This window comes from Balaenoptera musculus, chromosome 1 (genome assembly GCF_009873245.2).
Source record: "Balaenoptera musculus isolate JJ_BM4_2016_0621 chromosome 1, mBalMus1.pri.v3, whole genome shotgun sequence".
Taxonomy (NCBI): domain Eukaryota; kingdom Metazoa; phylum Chordata; class Mammalia; order Artiodactyla; family Balaenopteridae; genus Balaenoptera; species Balaenoptera musculus.
The window spans coordinates 556,807-581,150 of NC_045785.1; the positions used below are offsets into that span (position 1 = coordinate 556,807).

General features: G+C 57.2%; 2 protein-coding genes across 6 annotated transcripts; one reads left to right on the top strand and one right to left on the bottom strand.

Annotated features, from left to right (window-relative positions):
• Nucleotides 1–1,120: 1,120 nt before the first annotated feature.
• LOC118884871 (dolichol phosphate-mannose biosynthesis regulatory protein) lies at nucleotides 1,121–2,040 on the bottom strand. The gene has a single exon (XM_036833031.1). It carries the CDS (start codon nucleotides 1,989–1,991, stop codon nucleotides 1,737–1,739), a length of 255 nt encoding a protein of 84 aa, XP_036688926.1. The 5' UTR covers nucleotides 1,992–2,040; the 3' UTR covers nucleotides 1,121–1,736.
• Nucleotides 2,041–11,646: 9,606 nt separating this feature from the next.
• On the top strand, nucleotides 11,647–24,248 carry MIB2 (mindbomb E3 ubiquitin protein ligase 2). 5 transcript variants are annotated; one of them, XM_036829238.1, is made up of 20 exons: nucleotides 11,647–11,951; nucleotides 13,360–13,515; nucleotides 17,237–17,493; nucleotides 17,572–17,743; nucleotides 18,915–19,021; nucleotides 19,125–19,319; nucleotides 19,465–19,607; nucleotides 19,711–19,818; nucleotides 20,837–20,941; nucleotides 21,026–21,188; nucleotides 21,272–21,405; nucleotides 21,512–21,660; nucleotides 21,745–21,901; nucleotides 21,994–22,154; nucleotides 22,257–22,383; nucleotides 22,478–22,711; nucleotides 23,127–23,305; nucleotides 23,399–23,586; nucleotides 23,682–23,747; nucleotides 23,919–24,248. In XM_036829238.1, the coding sequence occupies exons 3-20, from the start codon at nucleotides 17,247–17,249 to the stop codon at nucleotides 24,155–24,157; spliced, it is 2,874 nt and encodes a 957-aa protein (XP_036685133.1). In that variant the 5' UTR covers nucleotides 11,647–11,951; nucleotides 13,360–13,515; nucleotides 17,237–17,246; the 3' UTR covers nucleotides 24,158–24,248. The 5 variants fall into 5 exon arrangements, with proteins under 5 accessions (XP_036685133.1, XP_036685147.1, XP_036685160.1 ...); XM_036829252.1 differs by having other exon boundaries at nucleotides 19,723–19,818; XM_036829265.1 differs by having other exon boundaries at nucleotides 23,871–23,954.
• The last annotated feature ends 96 nt before the right edge of the window (nucleotides 24,249–24,344 follow it).

Below are 24,344 nucleotides of genomic sequence, written 5' to 3' on the forward strand. Positions count from 1 at the left end.
TAACTGTGGTTTTTGGTCCACAGGCTGCAGGATTGTAGTTTTTCTTGCTTCTGTTGTCTGCCCTCTGGTGGTTGAGGCTATCTAAGAGGCTTGATGGGAGGCTCTGGTCCTCCTTGTGGTTTTGATTTGCATTTCTTTTTTTTTTTTAACATCTTTAATGGAGTATAATTGCTTTACAATGGTGTGTTAGTCTCTACTTTACAACAAAGTGAATCACTTATACATATACATATGTTCCCATATCTCTTCCCTCTTGCATCTCCCTCCCTCCCACCCTCCCTATCCCACCCCTCTAGGTGGTCACAAAGCACCTAGCTAATCTCCCTGTGCTATGCGGTTGCTTCCCACTAGCTATCTATTTTACGTTTGGAAGTGTATATATGTCCATGCCACTCTCTCACTTTGTCACAACTTACCCTTCCCCTCCCCATATCCTCAAGTCCATTCTCTAGTAGGTCTGTGTCTTTATTCCCATCTTGCCACTAGGTTCTTCATGACCTTTTTTTTTTCCCTTAGATTTCATATATATGTGTTAGCATACTATATTTGTTTTTCTCTTTCTGACTTACTTCACTCTGTATGACAGACTCTAACTCCATCCACCGCACTACAAATAACTCCATTTCGTTTCTTTTTATGGCTGAGTAATATTCCATTGTATATATGTGCCACATCTTCTTTATCCATTCATCTGTTGATGGACACTTAGGTTGCTTCCATGTCCTGGCTATTGTAAATAGAGCTGCAATGAACATGGTGGTACATGACTCTTTTTGAGTTATGGTTTTCTCAGGGTATATGCCCAGTAGTGGGATGGCTGGGTCGTATGGTAGTTCTATTTTTAGTTTTTTAAGGAACCTCCATACTGTTCTCCATAATGGCTGTATCAATTTACATTCCCACCTGATTTGCATTTCTGTAATTACTAATGATGTTGAGCATCGTTTCATGTGCTGTTGGTCATCTGTATGTGTTCTTTGGAAAAATGTCTATTCACCCAGTCTACTCCTCTGTGCATTTTTTAGTTGGGTTGTTTGTCTTTCTGTTAGGTAAGAGTTCTGTATATATTCTGATTAGTAGACCTTTTTTTTTTTTTTTTTTTTTTTTTTTTTTTTAACACACCATCAACGTTTATTGTTCAGCTCTCCCCAACAGGCCAGCACTGAGGCTGGGGGGCTGGGCCTCCATGAGAAGCGGTCAATCCAGGGGCCCCCCGTGTGGCCACCCTAATGTGCTCTGGGGCCTGTCAGGCCTCCCCCTAGGCTTTCCAGGTCCAGAAGTCCTTGTGGGGTCTGGGGTATGTCAGACCTGGGAAAGCTGCCTTTGTGGAGGAGCAGGACATGGGGGGAGAGGTCACGTGATGCCCCAGAACCTGCCAAGTCCAGCAACAGCATGTGACATGAGGGAAACTGAGGCAAGAGTGTAGAAGCCAGAGGAAAAAGCGACAGGGAGCCTGAAAAGTGAGGTGGGGAGGACCAGCATTTTCCAGGCCCTGAACCTGAAGAGGGTGAGAGGGAGACTTCCAGGGACTCCTCCCTCCTGGCTTCTGGAAGGGTGAGCAGGGCCTCTGGTCAGTCAGGGGTGAGTCCTGAACAGCTCCATCCCACGAGGGTGTCTGCAGGGTAGCCAGGCTTGAGGGGCCCTCAGCGCCTGGATGGGTCCTCTGGGCCCCCACCCTTGGTCTGCCCTGGAGAAGAAGCAGAGAAGGGGCCGGCAGCCTCATCCCTGCTGGGCCTTCACTGAGCCTTTTTGGTCACCTTCTGATTCTTCAGCATCATGTAGGTGATGAACACGCCCACAAACAGGAGCAGCAGGAGGCCGGCAGCTAGTGGGATGGCAACGGCATAGGCTTGGGGCAGGAAGTACTTGTGGATGACATGCTGACTGTCGATGAATGGCAAGAGAATCACCCAGACGGTGTAATAGGTGAAGATGATCAGGCTAACGGCGACGAGGCCGAGTCCCACCACCTGGTCTGTTCCCGTGGCCATTTCCCCAGCGCTGCGGGCACTGGGGCAGCAAGCCTCATCCGGTTCCGGATCCGGGCCCTTCTGGCCTCCTGATTAGTAGACCTTTATCAGATATATGATTTGTAAATATTTCCTCCCATTCTGTGGGTTGTCTCTTCACTTTTTTGGATAATATCCTTTAATGCACAAAAGCTTATTTTTTAAAATTTAATTTAATTAATTAATTTTTTTTGGCGTCACTGCCTGGCATGTGGGATTTTAGTTCCCTGACCAGTGATCGAACCCAAGACCCCTGCAGTGGAAGCTCAGAGTCCTAACCACTGGACTGCCAGGGAATTTCCAAATGTACAAAAGCTTTTAATTTTGATGAAGTCCAATTTACCAATTTTTTTCTTTTATTGATTATTCTTTTGGTATCATATTTGTGCAGACTCTTGGTCCTACCCCATTGATCTCTATGTCTGTTCTATGCTGTAACCACACTTTTTTTGTTGTTGTTTTTCTCTCTCTCTTTTTATTTTTAATTTATTTTTTATTTTTGGCTGTGTTGGGTCTTCATTGCTGTGTGCAGGCTTTCTCTAGTTGCGGCGAGTGGGGGCTACTCTTCGTTGTGGTGCGTGGGCTTCTCATTGTGGTGGCTTCTTTTGTTGCAGAGCACGGGCTCTAGGCGCGCGGGCTTCAGTAGTTGTGTCTTGTGGGCTCTAGAGCGCAGGCTCAGTAGTTGTGGCACACAGGCTTAGTTGCTCCGCGGCACGTGGGATCTTCCCGGATCAGGGCTCGAACCCGTGTCCCCTGCATTGGCAGGCGGATTCTTAACCACTGCACCATCAGGGAAGCCCCTATAACCAATTTTTCTGTGTTGATCTTGTATCCTGCAATTTGTTAAATATGCTTATTAGCTGTGGTCATTATGGGAGAATTATTTAGGATTTTCTGTATATAAGATCAAGTCACCTGTGCATACGGGTAGTTTTACTTCTGCCTTTCCAATTTAGATGCCCTTTCTTTCTTTCTTTTTTTTTCTAACTGCTTTGGCTAGAATTTCCAGTACAATGTAGAATAGAAGTGGTGAAAGTACAGTTTACCTGTCTGTATTCATGTTTTAAGTTTTACTACAAAGAACAAGGAAAGGACATCTGAAAGGCCACTGGCTGTTCAGAAAAGTTGGAAAATTATTGGAAAAGAGACAGAGAAAGCAAAAATATTCTATCATGGGACAGAGAGAAACGTGTCGTTGTGATTCTTATTAAATCTGTAAACATCTGTTTAATAAAAATTACGACATGTTTCTCTCTGTCCCTATTTTATTTATGTCCTCTTTTGTAAAAGTCTTACATTTATGGGGGCTTCCCTGGTGACGCAATGGTTGAGAATCTGCCTGCCAGTGCAGGGGACACGGGTTCGAGCCCTGGTCTGGGAGGATCCCACATGCCGCGGAGCAACTGGGTCCGTGAGCCACAATTACTGAGCCTGCGCGTCTGGAGCCTGTGCTCCACAACAAGAGAGGCCACGATAGTGAGAGGCCCGCGCACCGCGATGAAGAGTGGCCCCCACTTGCCGCAACTAGAGAAAGCCCTCGCACAGAAACGAAGACCCAACACAGCCACAAAAATAATTAATTAATTAATTAATTAATTTTAAAAAAAAGTTGTATGTTTAAAAAAAAAGTCTTACATTTACGTATATTAAGAGTACAAAATATTATTATTTTTGATATAAAGAGTTAAGAGACAAGATAAATCACTGTATCACAAAACAAAAAGAAACATCATAAAAATATTGTTATATGTTTAGCACACATATTGTTTGTTTAATTAGTCCTACTGTTATTACTAATGCCATATTAGTCATTGTTATTTTGTTTAAAAATAGCATTTATGTAACAGAAAAGTAAATAACACAGAAGAACATATAGTTTCAAAAAGTCCTGTTTCTCATTTTTTATGTTAAAGTAACAACAGTTGTTAGGGGACTTCCCTGGAAGTCCAGTGGGTAAGACTCCCAATGCAGGGGGCCCAGGTTCGATCCCTGGTCGGGGAACTAGATTCTGCATGCATGCCGCAACTAAGAGTTCTCATGCCACAACTAAGAAGTCCGCATGCCGCAACTAAAAGATCGTGCATGCTGCAACTAAGACCTGGTGCAGCCAAAATAAATAAATAAATAAATAAATAAATATTTTTAAAAAAGTAACAGCAGGTGTTACACTATGTTGTGTAATTGTTTATTACATGTGGTGTTTCTCACATATGCTGTTTTATGTATTGTGCACAGTAGTAAACGTCGGCAGGGCTGTGTCTCTGGCTGGATGGCTGAAGGTTGGTTGGGAGCAAACCTCAAAGGCACCGCCGCTGGGGGAGCAGAGATCTCGGCAGGTGGGCTTCTCTCTGACCCGAGGGCGGACACGCAGGGGCCCCTGAGAGAGGAGCAGGAGAGAAGATGGGAGGGCTAGCCGGGGAGCCCCACAAGGCTCGGGACAGAGAGCAGTGCCCTCATCTGGGGACCGTGGCCTGAGCAGGTCACAACTGGTGCCTCACACTCCAGGGTGCCTGCCCCTCCCTGGTAGGCAGGGTTCGCCCCCCCCTCCCCCCCCCCTTCTGTTCCTGGAAGGAAGAGGCCCAGGCTTCACTCAAGGGGAGAAATGGAACAGTCCCAGAAGAAACGGAAAAGATGGTCAGCTCTGGAGGGTGGAGGATTCTCCAGCTCCGCTGGGAGGCCTCTGGAGGGGTCTCCAGCCCAGGTACGCAGGGCTTCCACCAGCTTCCGAGGGCGGAGACGCTAGTTCTCCCTGATCTCTGAGTAACTCCACCTCGGGCTGACCTGGGTCCTCCCCAGCAGCTGGACCAACAAGTTCTGGCCAAGGGGACGCCAGCCGGCGGGGCGGCCCTCCTCCCGCTCCCTCCCGGGCTCACAGGTGGGACCTGAGCCTGGGCAGGAGACCCCGTCGAGGAAGCCGGAGCCGCCAAGGAGAGTCAGGCGGGGTCCCTGAGTCCTGGGGACCCCGCACCCAGCCCTAGACCACCTCTACTAAAGGGGGAACCGTCCTCTGCCCTTTTAAAAAAAACATTTATTTATTTATTTGGTTGCATCAGGTCTTAGTTTCGGCAGGCGGGCTCCTTAGTTGTGGCATGAGAACTCTTAGTTGTGGCATGCGTGTGGGATCTAGTTCCCTCTTCAGGGATCGAACCCAGGCCCCCTGCATTGGGAGTATGGAGTCTTATCCACTGCACCACCAGGGAAGTCCCCCGTCCTCTGCCCTTTCAAGCCACTTTTATTTGGAGGTGTCCCGACACTCTCAGTTGAGCTGGATCCCAGCCGGTACAGCGGCCCCCTGACGAAGGCTCCAGAGACAGCAGGGAGTGGGGAGAGCAACGCAGACAGAGGAGAGGGACCTGGATGAAAGGGGTCAGTGCAGAAAGCGGAAGACAGGCCTTTAGAAATCTGTAATTGAACTAAAATGAGAAAAAAGCTGCACTTAGGAAAGAGTACTATCTATGAGGAGAATCAGAAAAAAAAACAACACGAACTCAGAAAGGTAAATAACCCAGCAATTCTCCACGTCTGTGTGGACACTGACCCGTGTCCTACAATTTAACTCAATTTTTTAAAACCAAATGAACTAAAAGGCTTTATTGACATCACAGTATATTCGAGAATAATTTTAAGAGCATTACAGCTGAAAGAGAATGGCATGTTTACCGTCTTGTCATGCACTATTTTTTTGGAAAAAAAGAAAGTAATACAAAGAAATCCTATTAAGTAACTTGGAGCAGGATTTGGAAAAAGTACACCTATTTACAGATTTTTTAAAAATATGGTTTTACCTACATAGTCATAATGTGCCTCCATAATGAGACAAGCCCTTAAAGCTCATGGGATTTTGTAAACATCGTGGCATTCTCACCTCGTCATTTCTCAGCATTTTCCATGGGGAGGGTTGATCATCGTGCACGGGACTGATCCCATCAAGGTTTCCACACAGCTCGTCAGTTCGCTCCCATCCGGACTCCTTCTGTGCTGGACCATTGGTCCATTTGTCCCTCCAGCATCTGTCCCGCTCTGTGTGCCTCAGGGAAACCTGTGATTTCCTGTTTTTTCTCTTTCAAGGCCGCTTCCCTTAGACCTCCTCAAACCTCTGACCCTTGCTCTAGACAGCTTGCTCTCACTGTACAAATAATAAATGTTGGAGAGGGTGTGGAGGAAAGGGACCCTCTGACGCTGTTGCTGGGAATGTAAGTTGGTGCGACCACTGTGGAAAACAGTATGGAGGTTCCTCGGAAAACTAAAAATAGAGCTACCAACAATCCCACTCCTGGACATCTATCCAGAGAAGACTCTAATCCAAAAACATACATGCACCCCTACGTCCATAGCAGTACTATTCACAATAGCCGAGACATGAAAACAGCCTAATGTCCGTCAACAAATGAACGGATAAAGAAGACATGGTACATGTGTACAACAGAATATTACTCAACCACAAAAATGAATGAAACAATGCCGTTTGCAGCAACATGGATAGACCTAGAGATTATCATACTAAGCAAAGTAAGTCAGAGGAAAAACAAATACCATATGATATCACTTATATGTGGATTCTAAAATATGGCACAAATGAACTTATCTATGAAACAGAAACAGACCCACAGACACAGAGAACAGACCTGTGGTTGCCAAAGGGGAGGGGGTTGGGGGAGGGGTGGAGTGGGAGGCTGGGATTAGCAGATGAAACCTATTATATACAGGGTGGATAAACCACAAGGTCCGACTGTAGAGCACAGGGAACTATATTCACTATCCTGTGATAAACCATAATGGAAAAGAATATTGAAAAAAGAATGCATATATAGATATAAAACTGAATCACTTTGCTGTACAGCAGAAATTAACAAAACATTGGAAATCAACTACACTTCAATTTTTGAAAATGTAAAAAAGTAGGCAATTTGCTCCTGAAACCGGGAGGGGGGCGGTCCCTGTAGGCTCCAGGGCACAGAAGCCTTTTTTGTCCCCCGTTTCTTGTAGGCAAGACTCCAGTCCATGACCTTCCCTGAGTTCCAAAGGGTGGATTCGAACAGTTGCTAATCAAGGGCGGAGCAGCCAGGAAACCACCTGAGGCGAGATTAAAGGGACCTGAGAAGCTCAGCAAGATTCGGAGACCGACCACCTGAGATGAGATGAGTACAAGCCTTGCACACACCCTGATCTTGTCAGCAACCCCTCCCTTGAAGTATTGAGTATTGATGAGTACCTCCTCATCAAATCCTGCCGGGTAGGGACACATAGATTTTCAAGGCAAGTGTTCCCCTGTGCCTGGCAAAGCAATAAAGCTATTCTTTTCCTACTTCACCCGAAACTCTGTCTCCGAGATTCCATTTGGCACCGATGCACAGAGGCCGAGCTTTCGGCATCACTCTCGATTTTCATTCTGTGAGAGTAACTTCTCCTCCTACTGTGTCCAGCTTTAGTGGTTGGGGATCTTCTCCTATTCTGCCTCATTTTCCTCTTAGGAGATGACACAGTGTGGCGGCTGCTGGCTTTAGAACCGCGCGCAGAACTGGGGGTGCCCAGCTGGTCCTGCGGGAACCACCGCCCCAGGACTGCCTCACCTACTCCTTGTCTGTTTCTTTTTCTCTCTTTCTTTTCTTTAAATTTATTCATTTATTTATTTATTTTTGGCTGCGTTGGGTCTTCGTTGCTGCACGTGGGCTTTCCCTAGTTGCAGCGAGCGGGGGCTACTCTTCGTTGTGGTGCGCGGGCTTCTCATTGTGATGGCTTCTCTCTTGTTGTGGAGCGTGGGCTCTAGGTGCGCGGGCTTCAGTAGTTGTGGCACGTGGGCTCAGTAGTTGTGGCTGGTGGGCTCTAGAGCGCAGGATCAGTAGTTGTGGCGCACGGGATTAATTGCTCCGAGGCATGTGGGAGCTTCCTGGACCAGGGCTCCAATCGTGTTCCCTGCATTGGCAGGCGGATTCTCAACCACTGCGCCACCAGGTAATCCCTGTTTCTTTTTCTTTATGCTCTTCTTTTTTTTGGTTCTAAAGCTGATGTTGTTTCATTTAGGGTTCTTTTCTTTAACCTCATCACCGCCTGCTTCTCTTGTTTCTGTCAGATCAAGGATTTTGCTCTGTATGGATGAATTCATCCACCTCTTTGGTAACCGACAATCCAGGTTGTCACCTGTGTTCCCAACCCACAGACTATATATCGGAGCTTCCAAAGCCCCCTCCTCAGGTTTGATGGATTTGCTAGAGCAGCACACAGAACACAGGAAACCAGTTTGCTTAGTAGTTCACCACTTTATTATAAAAGGATATAACTCAGGGATGACCAGATGGAAGAGCTGTGTAGGGCAAGGTGTGTGGCAAAGGGCATGGAGCTTCCATGCTCTCTCGGGGCACAACACTCTTCCTGCATGTTCACCAACCCAGAAGCGCTCCCAACCCCATCCTTTTGGGTTTTTGTGGGCATGACTGGTTAAATTATTGGCCAGTGGTGATTGAGCTCAATATCCAGCCCCTCCCCCCTCCCCAGAGGTCAGAGGGTGAGGTTGAGTCCCAACCCTCTAATCACTTGGTTGGTTCCCCTGGCAACCAGCCCCCTCTCCTAGGAGCTTTCCAAAGACCACCTTGTTAACATAAACTCAAGTGTGATTGAAAGAGGCTTGATATGAATATCAAAATGCACCTTTATGACTTTTTTTTTTAACTTTAATAGACAGAATTATTATTTGTAGTATTTACACACAGTATTCCATGGTAATGTTAAAGTTACCATTTTCTTCAAATGCCCCTCAAAATAACACACTTTGCCTTCCTAAGTGAATCTTGGACAAGGAAATTCAGTGAAAGTGATCTACTTACGACTGTGTCCCGTGTCTCTCTCTCTCTTTTTTTTTTAACATCTTTATTGGAGTATAATGCTTTACAATGGTGTGTTTGTTTTTGCTGTATAACAAAGTGAATCAGCTATATGTGTACATATATCCCCATATCTCCTCCCTCTTGCGTCTCCTTTATGACTCTTCTGACTTAGCAAATTCAAGGGTTTTAGGAGCTCTGTGCCAGAAGCTAGGGGCAAAGACCAAAGGTCTATTTCTTATTATAAATAACAATATCAAAGAGCTTAACTAACGAAAAGAAGGGATGGAAGGTAAATTTAAGAGTATCTACCAGAAAAAGAGGTAAACACTAGGTGAGAAAAGAAAATTAGAGGTCCAATCCAAATGTGAGTAATAGGAATTTCATCAAGAGATAACACAGAATATGGAAGAGTCTTGTTCTTTACAAAGTTCCAAAACTAAGGATATGAGCCTGTAGGATGGAGAGAACCACTGTGTGCACAGTCCAGTGAGCAAGGCCCACATCAAGGTATATTGTTGTGTCAGTTGAGAACACCAAGGATAAAGAGAAGATCCTAAAAGCTTTGAGAGAGAACAAACAGATCACACACAAATGGACAGGAATCAGAACGGCTTTGGACTTTTTAACAGCAGCCCTGGAAGCTGGGAGCTAACAACTATGACTTGAAAAGTTTTGAAGGAAAAGTATTTCCAATCTAGAATTCTATATATAGCCTACCATCAGAGACGAGAGTAGAATAAACACATTTCAGACGCACACCCTTCCCAGGAAGCTACTCGTGGACTGACTTCAGCAAAATAAGAGAGTAAACCACAAAGGGGTCCCAGGAAACAGGGAACCAACACAGGAAAAAGGCAACAAGTCACAGGGATGACAGCAGAGGAAAGGTCAAGACAGCAGAGCTGTGCGGTGGGTTGAGAAAGACATCAGTCTGGAGGGAACGCGGGCCAGGGGGCTCTGGGGGAGGGGCCTCCAGGAATTAAACAGCTCTAAGGTGTTTGAGCCTTCGGAAAATGTTATTGATAGGCAAGTGGCAAGGAAAACTAGCCACGTAAAAATCTAGGCACAAGAGAAATACTAGGTAAGTATGAAGGGAAAAAAAGGTGGTACAAGATGGAGGCGTGCTTTTACACCGTCACCGTGAACAGTCGTGAAAATGTGGGGGTGGGGCGGGCGGGGAGTTGCTTGCAGAGCCTGCTTCCTCCCTTACTTCGGGAAGTCCATAGAAATGTCTATATTTAATACATCAAAAACTAGCAGTCTCGGGGGCTTCCCTGGTGGCGCAGTGGTTGAGAATCTGCCTGCCAATGCAGGGGACACGGGTTTGAGCCCTGGTCTGGGAAGATCCCACATGCCGCGGAGCACCTAGGCCCGTGAGCCACAATTACTGAGCCTGCGCGTCTGGAGCCTGTTCTCCGCAACAGGAGGGGCCGCGATGGTGAGAGGCCCGCGCACCGCGATGAGGAGTGGCCCCCGCTTGCCGCAACTAGAGAAAGCCCTCGCACAGAAACGAAGACCCAACACAGCCATAAATAAATAAATAAATAAATAATAAATTAAAAAAAAAAAAAAAACTAGCAGTCTCTGGTTGAGAAACGTGGAGGTTTCTGCCAGAGGAAAAGCTACAAGGGTTGGAAGTATTTGCCTCTGGGGAGACTGGCACAGGACTGCTGTTGTTCACTACGTCTTAAGTTCTGCGTGAATAAAAAACCATGCACTGGCGTGACTTTGATTTTATTTTTTTAAATTTTTTTAAATTTATTTTTTCATACAGCAAGTTATTAGTTATCCATTTTATACATATTAGTATATACATGTCAATCCCCATCTCCCAATTCATCCCACCACCACCCCCGCCACTTTCCCCCCCTTGGTGTCCATACGTTTTTTCTCTACATCTGTGTCTCTATTTCTGCCCTGCAAACCGGTTCATCTGTACCATTTTTCTAGGTTCCACATATATGCGTTAATATATGATATTTGTTTTTCTCTTTCTGACTTACTGCACTCTGTATGACAGTCTCTAGATCCATCCACGTCCCTACAAATGACCCAACCTCGCTCCTTTTTACAGCTGAGTAATATTCCATTGTATATATGTGCCACATCTTCTTTATCCATTCGTCTGTCCATGGGCATTTAGGTAGCTTCCATGACCTGGCTATTGTAAGTAGTGCTGCAATGAACATTGGGGTGCATGTGTCTTTTTGAATTATGTGACTTTGATTTTAAGATAACTCAAGTCAAAAGGAGTTGGCTGTGACAACTTCTCATTTCTACGCCCTGGAGGCCCGGCCTAGCGGGTCTCCACAGCAACCGAACGCGTCTCCGAACCCAGCAGCGCCACGTAGGGCAGGGCAAGGGTGACGCACTTCCGCCTCAGGCCCCGCCCCTCCACAGCGGAGGCAAGGCCGCCTGGTTCGCGCATCCCGGGCCCGCGCGTGCGCAGTCTTCGGTAGCCCGGGCGGCTCGTGGTGGCAGTGTGCCCTCGCCCTCCGGGCCGCGGCCCCGGGTGGTGAGAGGCCCTAGAGTCGCCACAGCCTGCAGTCCGCATCCCTCTGACGACCTGCGCACACGTTGTCAGACACGAGCCCATCCCCAGTCAGGCGACGCACAGCCGACCCGAACCCTTCGCAGGAAAGCAGAGCTGGACACCCCCACCCTCCCAATCGGGGCGGGACTAGAGCCGTAGCTCACGCCCTCAACCCCGTTACGTCACGGCGCTGCCGGGCCTCCTGGGAGTTGTGGTTCGGTCCCGCCCCCCCGGCCACGGTCTCAGCGGGCTGCGGACTACAAGTCCCGGCAGGCCTCGCGGCGGCCCCAGAGCCCCGAGCGCCGGGGGCTTCGGGCGGCCTTGGCCGGTGGGCCCTGGTGCTTCGCTGTGCGGCGCGGCGGGGCGGCCTGGCTAGTTGGCTGGCTCTGAGTAGCCTAGCTTGCGGGCGGGCCGCCGCACACACTGAGGCCGCAGTCGGCCGGCTGACAGACTCGGCTCTTCTTAGGCCCCCGGAGCCCCCGCGCGAAGCAGGCGGGACGCAAACTTCGGGGCAAGTGGAGGGGTAGACAAGGGCAGCAGGGCCGGGGACTGGCAGCGGCGGGGGCCCGGGGCGGCTTCCCGAGGAAGGTGACGAATGACAGGGGCGGGGCGGACCCCAGGGAGTGAGGGGAGGGTCAGTTTCGGGGCGGGCGCCCTGCCCAGCCTGTCCAGCCCCGCCCCCCCGCAGGCCAGCTGCTCGAGTCCAAGGCTCAGCGCAGGGCCTTGCCGTTCGCCAGCCCTCCGACCCCATCCCCGGCGGCCCCAGACCCCAGGGAGCCCTGCAGGGCAGGAGCCAGGCCCCTGGGGCAGCTCTGGGGTCGTGGTCGCGGGCCCGGGAATGAGCCTGTAGACAGCGGGCGTGTAGATTGTGCGTCTTGGCATCTCCCCGCCGCCGCAGGGTCGGATGGCACAGGGCTTGCGCTGAAGCTCAGCAAGGCTCGAGGCCAGTCCGCAGGTCTCCAGACGTCAGGGCTGCATCCCACCAGTCTCTGGGCGGGCGGGGGGCGTCGGAACAGCTAGACAGGTGAGCTCTTGAGGGGCTCGGATTCTGTCTGATGCTATGTCAGAGGGGCTTTGCTTGTTTTTGAGTGTGTCTCTGGGGTGGTGGGGTGGTAAATAATCCTGCCTCTCCCTCTGAGCTCAGAACCAATAGAGGCAATAAGCAAAGGTGTCAGACAGGGTTCTGGGGGGCCCAACGGGGCTGGGGATGAGGCAGCGTGAGAGTGGGAGCCCTGGCAAAGCTGGTCCTTCCTGGCAGGTGCCTTCGTCTTGCCTTCTCACGCTGGCCTGTTGCTGCAGGTGCAACAAGTATCTGAAGGTTGTGCCCCCGCCCAAGGTTGGCCCTGTGCAGTGGCTGGGTCATGACGCCGCGGTCTGCAGGGTGCCTGAGGGCTTCCATCTGGGTGGCCCAGATTTGGGTGATGACCTCCCTCTGCTTCCTGCGGGCCTTCCCCCAGCTGGTGTGTTTGTACTGGGCCAAGTCGGGTCTCAAGGCTTCACCTGGCCTCTGAGGGGCCAGACTCCCTGGGCACCCAGGATGGCCACCTCTGCCTTAGCCAGAGCTGCCGCGTGACCGGAGACTGTGATTCACCAAGTCTTGCCAGTTGACTGTGCCACACATGGTGTGGATTTAAACAGCATCATCAGCCCAGCCGGAGGTGCCAGGGAAGGAGTGGCAGCCTCTGGTCGCGAGCAGTCAGCACGCAACTTTATTCTTCTCAATAAAGGCAGTTTGCCAACTTCCTAGCTAAATGGGATTTCATCTTTGCAGCTTGTTGAAGTTTTTCCAATGAAATTGTCCAAATAGGGCAAACACCTTATTTCTATACTGTTCCAACATGTGCTTTAGAAATAGTTTTGCATTCCAAGAGCTGGAAGTTTCTTGTGAAAAGAGAAACTAGTAAACCAACAGAGCAGATCCAGGTGTCCACCTGTTTGGTTGAGATGGTAAATGCTAAAAGTGTAAAACTGCCTTTTAAAAACCATGTTTCCCCAGACTTGCTGGCTGGCTACCTGTTTGGTTTGCTGTGTTCTGCGTCGGCAATCGCTTCTAGTTTCCAACAGGAAATCTTGGTGTCTGAGCAAACCTGTGACCCGGGAAAGAGCAGCTAAGCATCCGGGATGTTGACGAGAGGCTGGTGTGTGCTGTAAGGTAAGTGCCGACTGCTCGCACCTGGAGCGCTTCAGGGTCATCGTAAACCCTCATAGTGACGGCCTCGGGGTGTTCTGGTGCCAGCCAGGGGTGGCCTGTGAGCTCTGAGGAAGACGTTAGAGTACGGCATTTCTGGCGAAGGAAGAAAAAGGAAGAACTCTTTGGGTGAATTTCGCACTGAAACGGGGGTCCCCTTCCTCCCTAGCCCCTCAGGGTTTCTTCGCTGCCCCCCTGCTCCTGACCCCGGTCCATTCCCTGCTGGCCACCCCCTCCCCTCACACCTGGGTGGTGAGGTAGTGACCCCTGACACTGGGCAGGCTGGGGACCTGAGGTCACATGGAGCACGAGCGGCCATCTGCTGGGGCCTGGTGACAACAGCGACAAATACCAGGCACGTGGGGGGAGGAAAGTGGCAGAGAGGCCTGGAAAGCCACCTGGCCTGCTTCACCAGGGTCCTACTATGCTGTGCCCAAGCGCTGAGGTCCGGGAGCCAGGAGGGCGAGCAGGGAGGCGTCTCTGGGGGCCCTGCTCAGGCCCCAGGTCGGGCGACGCCAGGCTGGGCGCAGGTGCTGCGGCCGAGGGCCAGCCCCGGGCCCCCCAGGGATGGAGTGTGGAGGGGAGGTGAAGAGAGGCTCCCCAGGCTGTGGGCGCCGCAGGGCGGGATGCTCCTCTCTTCTCACTGTCCTCCTCAAGGGCCACTGGTCTGCGTGGGAGGAACCCCGAGGCTCAGCGTGTCCATTTGGCTCTGTTCCCTGTGGGCCAGTGGGCTCCCAGGAGGGACATCCTTGGGGAGCAGGGAGGTTGCTGGCCAGCTCTGGAGAACTGTCTGGCTGTGCTCAAAATAGGGGTGTGAAGGCAGCAGGTGCTGGTCAGAGGCGCTTCTCGTGACAGGCTGGACTTCCCTGGTGCCCTGGTGGAGCCGCTGCTGGCTGGGACTTGGTCCTGTTTTCCCACGGGCCCTGCTGGGCCTCCTCCACCCCCTGTTCGTTCTCTGCGCATTCCCCTGAGGGCAGAGCCAGGCACGGGGCACGCCTGCTATCCTGCTCAGGGTGTCCACTCCCCGCCCCCTGTCTTGGTGGAGATGGTTCTGCAGCCCGTGGCCAGTGGGTCTGTAGGCCGCCAGGAGGGTGGGTGTGACAGCTGGCCAGGCAGGCTGAGGGGCTGGGCTCACAGGCAGAGGGCGTGCCACTGTGGCTGCAGAAGGACCACAGTGCCAGCTCGTGGGACTGGCGTCCTTTCCTGCCCCTTTCTCTCAGCATAGGGCCAGTTTCTGGCCCTGCAGATGGCGTGCCCCTTGCTAGCAGGGGTCTCTCGTTGGGCCTGTCTCCCCACACTTGTTTGGGTCTGTGCTTGCCTGGAACGAGGTCCAGTCTGACTGGCTCAACAGGAGCGCCTGGGAAGGGCGAGAGGCAGCTCGACACTGCCCACGGGCCACGGCCAATTCTGGAGGCTCCCGGCGGGGAGGAGGGCATGTGCGATCTGGCTGAGGTTGGCAGCCTGGCGTGACAGGGCCTGTGCCCTAAGGGGCAGCGCCACCACTAAGCCACTGGGCCACTGGCTCAGGCTGCGCTGCTCTGCCTGAGTCAGACACGTGTGGCAGCTGCTGACGGAGAGACACCAAGCAGGAGGCCGAGGCCACACGTGAACGGCCTGCCCTGCGAGGTGGTGGCCCACAGGCCCTCAGCCCTCGTCTGGGGCTCACTGGCAGTGAAGAGCCACAGGCAGTCTTGTGTGGCCTTCTTGCTGTGGCAGGAAGCACGGAGAAGCCCTGGTGCCCCATCTTCGCAGGGGCCAGAGACCACAGAGGGGAGGGTGGCTGGAGGGCGGCAGGAGACGGAGGCGGCGTGGCCCCGGGGGGCGCAGCCGGCCAGGTGAACGAGCAGCGAGTGGTTTCCCTGAGGAGACTGGCCGTCGGGTCGGGAAGGCACGTCCTTTTAGATCGTCCACCTGCGTCTGGAAGCCCTGGCGGTCCTGGGAGGGGTGAGGCAGGAGCGGTCACAGGCGCGTGCCCGGGAGGCGGGGGGACTTGCAGAAGCCGAGCTGACTGAGCAGTCCATGCTGCTGAGGATCTGAGGGTCCTTCACTCGGACCCTGGGCTGGGCATGGACCAGGAGCCTCGCCCTGTGGGCAGCCCCCCTCCCCTGCACACCCTGTGCTGGCGCACACCTCGAGGTGGGGCTGGGCAGAGGGTGGCCATCAGATGACCTGTGGGCTCAGGCCTGGGATTCTGAGTTTTGGGCTGGGGGGGCGGGGTCCAGCTGGAGGGGTGCCGTGTGGTTTTCCTTTCTTGTTGCTGGCTAAGCTCTGGGCTGGCCTGGTGGCCTGTGGCTTCACTGGGCCACTGGGCGCTAACAGGAGCCAGCTGCACCCCAGCCAGCCTCAGGGTCTCCCTCTGGCATTCCAAGTGAGACTGCTGGGTGCCCCAGGCTAGTGTCTCCCCAGCCTCGGGGTCCCGACGCTACCTGAGAGCCTGCTCCACTGCAGAGGCTCAGTCTCCAGAGATGGAGCGGCGACTGCCCCCTTCAGCCCTGGAGCCCTGAGCTCTCTCCCGCGTCAAGTCCTGTTGATTTAACATCTTAGGCGTTGTCCAAATCCATTCATGTCATAAAAAAAATTTATTGAGGAATCACATATACAGGGAGGCCCAGGGCATAAGTGATCCAAGTTAGCAAAGTGAACACATGTATAATTGGCACCCAGATCAGGAAGTAGCATGTTCCCTCCGGGCCCCAGCCCCCCATGACTGCTTCCGCCGCTGTCTCCCTGACTCTAGTGCCCTGGATTTGTCTGTCCCGTTTGTGAACTTTCTATTGGTGGAATCAGGCACGTGGCTTCTTTCCTTTAACATGCGTTTGTGAGCTTTGCTGTGTGTAGTGCAGTGGTTTGTGCTCCCTTGGAGGTAAATCACGTGTCACGACCCAGTTCACCCTTGAGCACTCGGGGCGGGCGCTGCTGTGAACAACGCCACCTCCGTCAGGGCCTGCCTGGGGTGGCCGGGCCACGCTTCTCTGGAGAAGGACCACACAGCACTGCCCACTGGGCTGTGGGTGGCATCAGACCCTGTGTGTGTTAGCTGCTGGGGGCACCTGTTCCAGCGTTTTCCTGTTTTCTCTTGGGCTGTCTGCTTTGTGCATGAGATCTGCAGGCCCTCCTTCCACACTCCAGGTGCAGGGCCTTTGTGGCGTACGTGTGCTGCCTCTGCGGGCTTAAGTGCCGTCCAGCTTCTCAGTTGGCTACACAAAGAAAGTCTGCTTGCTTCGGAAAGTTTTATTGTCTTACCTTTCATGTTGATGTGTGCCATCCTGGTGGCCCCCTGTACGCCAGCCACTCAGAACCGGATCGGCTAGTGCGGGCAGACCCTCCTCCCAGCCGGGTCTTGTCCCCTGGTTCCCTGGGGACCTGCAGTCCTGTCACCAGGATGGCCCCCACACTTCTGCTCCAACTCCCCACAGCGGCTGGCAGGCCCTTTCCAAAGAGGTGTCCCATCCTCCCTCCAGGACGGGCCCACCTCCGCTTTTGCAGCTGGTCTGCCGTGCTGCTGGCGGGTGGCCACGTGGGCCCCCTTTGGTCCCTACTGCACAGGCCCCCCTCCAGCCCCAGGGCATTCCCCGTGTTCCACCCCACCCCCGTTCCCATCCATCTCTCCCTGGCAGCCCTCTCAGAACTGGTGCGAGCCCGTGTGGCCTCCTCAGTGTGGCCTGAGGGTGCCCTCTGCCCGCAGGTCTCGCACTATGGAGCCAGACCCCCAGGCGGGCGTGCAGGTGGGCATGCGCGTGGTGCGCGGCGTGGACTGGAAATGGGGCCAGCAGGACGGCGGCGAGGGCGGCGTGGGCACGGTGGTGGAGCTCGGCCGCCACGGCAGCCCGTCGACCCCCGACCGCACGGTGGTCGTGCAGTGGGACCACGGCACCCGCACCAACTACCGCGCGGGCTACCAGGGCGCGCATGACCTGCTGCTCTTCGACAACGCCCAGATCGGTGCGCGTGGTGCCCCGGGGGCGGGGCCGGGCAGAGGGGCGGGGCCGCGCGGCGCCCCCTGACGCTGCCCGCCCGCAGGCGTTCGCCACCCCAACATTATCTGCGACTGCTGCAAGAAGCACGGGCTGCGGGGCATGCGCTGGAAGTGCCGCGTCTGCTTCGACTACGATCTCTGCACGCAGTGCTACATGCAGAACAAGCACGAGCTGGCCCACGCCTTCGAGCGCTACGAGACGGCCCACTCGCGCCCGTGAGTTCCCCCGCCGCCCCGGGTGTGGGCGCGGCCCCCCTGCGTCCTCCCCGCTCATGTCCAGGGCCTCGCAAGCGCACCTCTGACACCCGAGCAGCCTTGGTCCCAGAGGACTGGAGCTGCCTCCTGCTGGCCACTCCCCAGGGTACAGGTCGAGTCCTTCCTGAGCCATTTCCTTGAGGAGTGGCCAGGGTCCTGGTCACGCCGTGGGGCCTGGGCTTTGACACCAGTCCCTATCCCTTGCAGAAGGCAACCGTGTCCACTGAGCAGGTCTGCGGAGGTGGGTGCTGTGGCTGGGGCCTTCTCCGGTGTCCTGGTCCCCTCCTAGAGCCAGGCTCCCCAGGGGTCCCCCAGTGCCGCTGTGGCCGGGGCGCTGAGGGTGGCGTGCCTGGGGCGTGCTGCCGGCGTCTGCGCCTGTGGAGGTGCCGTTGGTCTGGCTGGCAGGCTCCTTTGCTGTCGTCGGGGGGGACCAGGCTGGGCAGGAGTCCACTGGGCTGGGTGGGTGCCCAGAGGTGCACCCCTGTCCCCCGCACTGTTGCCCTCGCCTTCTTGACACCCCCCACACACGGAGGGGAGGGGCTCCACGTCCCAGCCGCCCCCAGCCAGTGTGGCAGCCAGGATGAGCTGTCTGGGCGCCTCTGGCCAAGCCTGCCTTGCTCTCTCCTCTGCTTCCCACGTGCTGAGCTCCCCTGGGCCAGGCCGTGCGCTGAGCTCTGGGGTCAGCTCTAACGGGAGGCAGCAGGTTTGGTGTGACTGTACATAGAGGGTGTGTGGTGAGGGTGGGCCTGGGGCGCCCTTCTCGCCTGACATCATGAAAGGTCCCCCAGGGACTTTCCTGGCGGTCCGGTGGTTAGGACTCTGCACTCTCATTAACGAGGGTGCCAGTTCAATCCCTGGTCAGGGAACTAAGATCCCACAAGCTGCCTGGTGTGGCCAAATTGGAAAAAAAAAAAAAAAAAAGAAATAAGAACGGTCTCCTGGAGGGACCTGGGCCGCAGCCCCACTCTAGGCCCAGTGTGTGGAGGGCACTGACCTGTGGGCCTGGGAGCTGGCGGCGCCCCATCCTCTAGATTCCAGGGGTGGGAGTGGAGGAGCAAGGCCGGCAGAGCAGGGGGCCTGCTCCATCGCGTGGGTGTCCCTCATGGCCTGGGACCCACTCTCTCTCTCGTAGGGTCATGCTGAGTCCCCGCCAGGGCCTCCCAAGGATCCCGTTAAGGGGCATCTTCCAGGGAGCGAAGGTGGTTCGGGGCCCCGACTGGGAGTGGGGTTCGCAGGATGGTGAGTGGGGGCCCAGGGTGGGCAGGTGGGCGCTGGGCTGCCACCGGCTATGGCTCGTCCTCTGGCGCAGGCTCAGTCTGCCGGTGGGGCCACTGTCTCCCAGGAGGGGAAGGGAAGCCCGGCCGAGTGGCGGACATCCGTGGCTGGGATGTGGAGACGGGCCGGAGCGTGGCCAGCGTGACCTGGGCCGACGGCACTACCAACGTGTACCGCGTGGGCCACAAGGGCAAGGTGGACCTCAAGTGTGTGGGCGAGGCAGCCGGTGGCTTCTACTACAGGGAGCATCTGCCGAGGCTCGGTACGGGCGGGCCCCACTGACGCCCACCCAGTTGCTTTCTGTCCTGGCTGAGCCTCACCAGGGGTGGCCCGTGAAGTCACGGAGGGGAGGGGAGGCGTGGGGGCGGAGGGACCCGCGTGAGCTGGGCCTGCCACCTCGCCCCCAGGCAAGCCCGCAGAGCTGCAGCGCAGGGTGAGTGCTGATGGCCAGCCCTTCCAGCACGGGGACAAGGTCAAGTGTCTGCTGGATGCGGACATCCTGAGGGACATGCAGGAAGGCCACGGCGGATGGAACCCCCGGATGGCCAAGGTGAGCCGCCCCACCTGCCGAGTCCCCGTGCCGCCCCTCCCCACATCCTCTGGACCCCCGCCCTCCTGCTCCACCTGGCCACAGCCTCCGTGACCCGCCGCAGTGTATCGGACAGATGGGCACCGTACACCGCATCACGGACCGTGGGGACGTGCGTGTGCAGTTCAGCCACAAGACCCGCTGGACCTTCCACCCTGGGGCTCTCACCAAGGTGCATGGGGGGCCGGGCTGAGCCCCTCTGCTCGCTTCCGTACCCCCTTTAACGTGCTGGCTTGGCCCTGGGAGTGCCTCCCTCGGGCCCTGAAGGAAGTGGGGAGGGCATGGTGGGGTCCAGAGGGGACTAGGTCCAGGGAGAGGGGACCCTGGTGTGAGGCACAGGGGTGGGGGCCGCGGGGAGCTGTTGGAAGCTGGGGCGGCAGGCCGGGCGCGAACATCTGTTCTGAGGGCCAGAGGGGCCTCTGCAGCCTCACAGGCAGGAGGTGGTGGGTTGGGCGTACTTTCTTAGGAGGACAGGGGGACGGGGTGGACCTTGGCCGGGGCTGGGGGCGGGGTGGGCGTGGTGAGAGCTGTCTGGGAAGCAGTATCCCTCGGATGAGGGATGGAGGGGGTGGGAGGCAGCGGCGTGTCCAGTGATGGCACCTGGGCTGGGGCAGCGCCAGCACTCAGCTCTGGGACTGCTGGGGCACATCCGCCTTCAAGGGTGGGGGATGGTGGGGTCATAGGACAGATGGCTTGTAGCGTGAGCTCTGTCTGTACCCATGAGGGCAAGGGCGAGGAGGGAGCTGCTAGGAAAGGTTTGGGGGTGGGGGAGGAGCAGCCCTGGTCCCCTCTGTGCTGTTCCAGCCTGGCTCCCGGTCATCCTGTGGGCCCCCCTCCCCCGAGCCAGGCTAGTCTGGTCTTGGCTGTGCTGCCCGCTCCCCCGTCAGTGTGCAGGGACAGGCCCACCCTGGCCTGCACACCCCCCCAGCTGGCTTCTGTCCCGTCTGGATGCTGATGTCCGCTGCCTCTCTGGCTGTCACCCGCATGGCTCTGAGGCTAGGCCACCAAGGGCTGCCCTGGTCACCTGTCGCCTTTATCGGGCCAGATCCTCTGGTTGTGCTTTCGGGCAGGGGCTGGGGTCCTGTCCCGGCCAGCCTGTCCTGTGGAGCTGGATGGGGGCGCCTTCCTGCTCTACGACCCCAGGCAGCCACACCTGCCCGGGGCCCCTCACATGCTTCTCTGTCACTCAGCACAACTCCTGCTCGGTGGGTGAAGTTGTGCGGGTCATTGACGACCTTGACACGGTGAAGCGGCTGCAGGCTGGGCATGGCGAGTGGACAGATGACATGGCCCCCGTGAGTCCCTCACCCCTACCCCCCCACCCCCAGCTCCCTCACCCCTGGGAGGCCCACCTGAGACCCCGCCCTCTCCCCACCCAGGCTCTGGGCCACATCGGGAGAGTACTGAAGGTTTTCGGAGATGGGAACCTGGGTGTGCTGGTCAACGGTAAGCTGTGGACCTTCAGCCCCTCCTGCCTGGTGGCCTACCGACCTGAGGAGGACGCCAACCTGGACGTGGCCGAGCGCGCCCGGGAGAACAAAAGTGAGGGCGTCCAGCGCGGGCGGCTGGGGGGGGGGGCGGGGCCGCCCCTGGCCACCACCGAACCTCAGCCCTGCCCTCCCCAGGCTCCCTGAGTGTCGTCCTGGACAAGCTTCGAGCCCAGAAGAGTGACCTGGAGCATCCGGGGAGGCTGGTGGTGGAGGTGGCCCTGGGCAACGTGGCCCGGGCTCTGGACCTGCTGCGGCGGCACCCGGAGCAGGCGAGCTCCTGAGACCAGCCCCCACCACCCCCCACCCCTGCCCCGGCCCCACCAGCCCCAGCGGGAGGGGCCGGGGCCGGGGGCTAACCCTCTGTCCTCCTGGCAGGTGGACACCAAGAACCATGGCAGGACCGCCCTGCAGGTGGCTGCCTATCTAGGCCAGGTGGAGCTGGTGCGGCTGCTGCTGCAGGCTCGGGCGGGCGCGGACCTGCCGGACGACGAGGGCAGCACGGCGCTGCACTACGCGGCGCTGGGGTGAGGCCTGGCCGGGGCGTGGGGGGCCGGGCCCGCAGGTCCAGCCAGTGGGCACAGCGCCCCTCCTGCTTCCTCTCCCGCCAGGAACCAGCCTGAGGCCGCCCGGGTGCTCCTGAGCTCGGGTTGCGGGGCCAACACTCTTAACGGCACCCGGAGCTCAGCTCTGCACGTGGCCGTGCAGAGGGGCTTCCTGGAGGTGGTGAGGGTCCTCTGTGAGCGCGGCTGTGACGTCAACCTGCCCGTGAGTGCTGGGTCCCCTGGCCTTATCCCTGGGGTCAAGGAGGCAGTGGCCAAGACCTTTTTGGCAAGTGACCACTGGCCCACCACCGGCAGGACGCCCATGCTGACACGCCCCTGCACTGTGCCATCTCGGCGGGCACTGGCGCCAGCGGCATCGTGGAGGTCCTCACTGAGGTGCCGGGCATCGACGTCACTGCCACCAACAGCCAAGGCTTCACCCTGCTGCACCATGCATCCCTCAAAGGCCACACGCTGTGAGTTTGGGGTGGACGCATGGCCAGCAGCCAGCTCCTGCTGTGCTGCTGGGCCACTCTGGGGTCGCCCCTGACCCCAGACGCGTCTCCCTGCTCCCACAGAGCCGTCAGAAGGATTCTGGCGCGGGCCCGGCAGCTGGTGGACGCCAAGAAGGAGGATGGGTTCACAGCGCTGCACCTGGCCGCCCTGAACGACCACAGGGAGGTGGCCCAGGTTCTCATCCGAGAGGTGTGGATGCAGGGTCCTGGGCGGGCCCGGGGACCGGGGTGTCAGGGCCCACCGGGGTCCCTGGGCTGAGCCTGTGCCCCCCCCCGCCCCCCAGGGCCATTGTGATGTGAATGTTCGCAACCGTAAGCTCCAGTCTCCGCTGCACCTGGCTGTGCAGCAGGCCCACGTGGGGCTGGTGCCGCTGCTGGTGGACGCTGGCTGCAGCGTCAACGCCGAGGACGAAGAGGGGGACACAGCTCTGCATGTGGCACTGCAGCGTCACCAGCTGCTGCCCCTGGCGACTGATGGGGCCGGGGGGGACCCAGGGGCCTTGCAGCTGCTGTCAAGGGTGAGGAGGCGTGACTCTGGGTGCTTGAGAGGTGGGCCGTGGCACCTGGCTGCAGACCCCTGTGTCCTCTGCCCACGTCCACCTTCGGGGACAGCCCTGACCAGGTCCTCTCAGGGTGGGACAGCCCGGGCCGCAGTGGTTTGCAGGAGGTGTCTTCTGCGACCCCAGTCGCCGCTGTGTGGCCAGTGTTCCTGACATTCTGTGCTTCAGACCAGCCTGGGAAAGGGGGCGGGGCGCCGTGTGGGCGGGGGTCGTGTGTCAGGACCCGGCCCCACTGCCGGCAGGGGCCTTTACCCGCCTGCCTCCGGCGGCTCCGGGGGTCTCGGGCGGGGCCCAGGCCTCTGAAGCCTGACAGGCTTCCTCCAGGCCAGCGTTCCCAGGTGCCCGCCCTCACGGCGTCTGTCCTGCCACCCAGCTACAGGCCTCGGGCCTTCCGGGCAGCGCGGAGCTGACGGCTGGCACGGCGGTCGCCTGCTTCTTGGCGCTGGAGGGCGCCGACCTGAGCTACGCCAACCACCGCGGCCGGAGCCCGCTGGACCTGGCAGCTGAGGGCCGCCTGCTCAAAGCCCTGCAGGGCTGTGCCCAGCGCTTCCGGTGAGCGGGCGGGGGCCGGGGGCCGGGGGCCGGGGGCCGGGGGCGGGCCCGCCCGCAGCCCTGGGCCCTTTCAAGCCCCCTCTAACCACGCAGGGAGCGGCAGGCTGGCGGGGGCGGGGGCGCGGCCCAGGGCCCAAGGCTGGCGCTTAGTGCCCCCAACACTGTGACCAACCTGCACGTCGCTGCGCCGTCCGGGCCCGAGGCCGCCGAGTGCCTGGTGTGCTCGGAGCTGGCGCTGTTGGTGCTGTTCTCGCCTTGCCAGCACCGCACGGTGTGTGAGGGTGAGTGCAGGGGGCAGGGGCGGGGCGGGGCGGGGCGGGGCGGGGGTGCGGCGACCGGGATGGGGGGCCTCGCTCAGCCGTGCGATCCCCCGCAGAGTGCGCCCGCAGGATGAAGAAGTGCATCAGGTGCCAGGCGGTCATCGGCAAGAAGTTGCGCCCAGGTGGGGCTCGGCGCCCACCCCACCCCACCCCACCCCCCGGTGTGGGCCGCTGCACCTCGCCCCGCGGTTCACGGCTCCGTCCCCTGTCGTGGCTCACGCTCCTGCCCGCGGTTCTCCCCCAAGCCTCGGGCCTCCACAGCCCTTGCCTCTGACCGGGACCCCTTCCCGCAGACGGCACGGAGGTGGTCAGCGCCGCCTCCGCCCCCGGCCCACCGCGGCAGCTGGTGGAGGAGCTGCAGAGCCGCTACCGGCAGATGGAGGAGCGCATCACCTGCCCCATCTGCATCGACAGCCACATCCGCCTCGTGTTCCAGTGCGGTCACGGCGCCTGCGCGCCCTGCGGCGCTGCGCTCAGCGCCTGCCCCATCTGCCGCCAGCCCATCCGCGACCGCATCCAGATCTTCGTGTAGCTCGCGTCCCCTGCCTCGTTCTGGGGCCACGCCCCGCGACCGCCCTCGCAAGCCCCTCTTCTGTATTTTATAAAAAGATTAACGGACTTTGCGCCTGGTTGCCTGCCTGGGGCGGGGCCGTGGGTCCCCCACCCCGGACCATCCCGACCTGGCCCCCTTCCGCCGTTGGCCCAGCGCTGGCCAGAGG

Excerpts from the sequence above, each read along its gene's own strand:
- LOC118884871 (XM_036833031.1), bottom strand. The coding sequence starts at position 1,991 with ATGGCCACGGGAACAGACCAGGTGGTGGGACTCGGCCTCGTCGCCGTT.
- MIB2 (XM_036829238.1), top strand. The coding sequence starts at position 17,247 with ATGGAGCCAGACCCCCAGGCGGGCGTGCAGGTGGGCATGCGCGTGGTG. Across the intron at positions 20,942-21,025 it reads GGACAGATGACATGGCCCCC|GCTCTGGGCCACATCGGGAG; the intron begins GTGAGTCCCTCA and ends CTCCCCACCCAG. Across the intron at positions 23,306-23,398 it reads GGCTGTGCCCAGCGCTTCCG|GGAGCGGCAGGCTGGCGGGG; the intron begins GTGAGCGGGCGG and ends CTAACCACGCAG.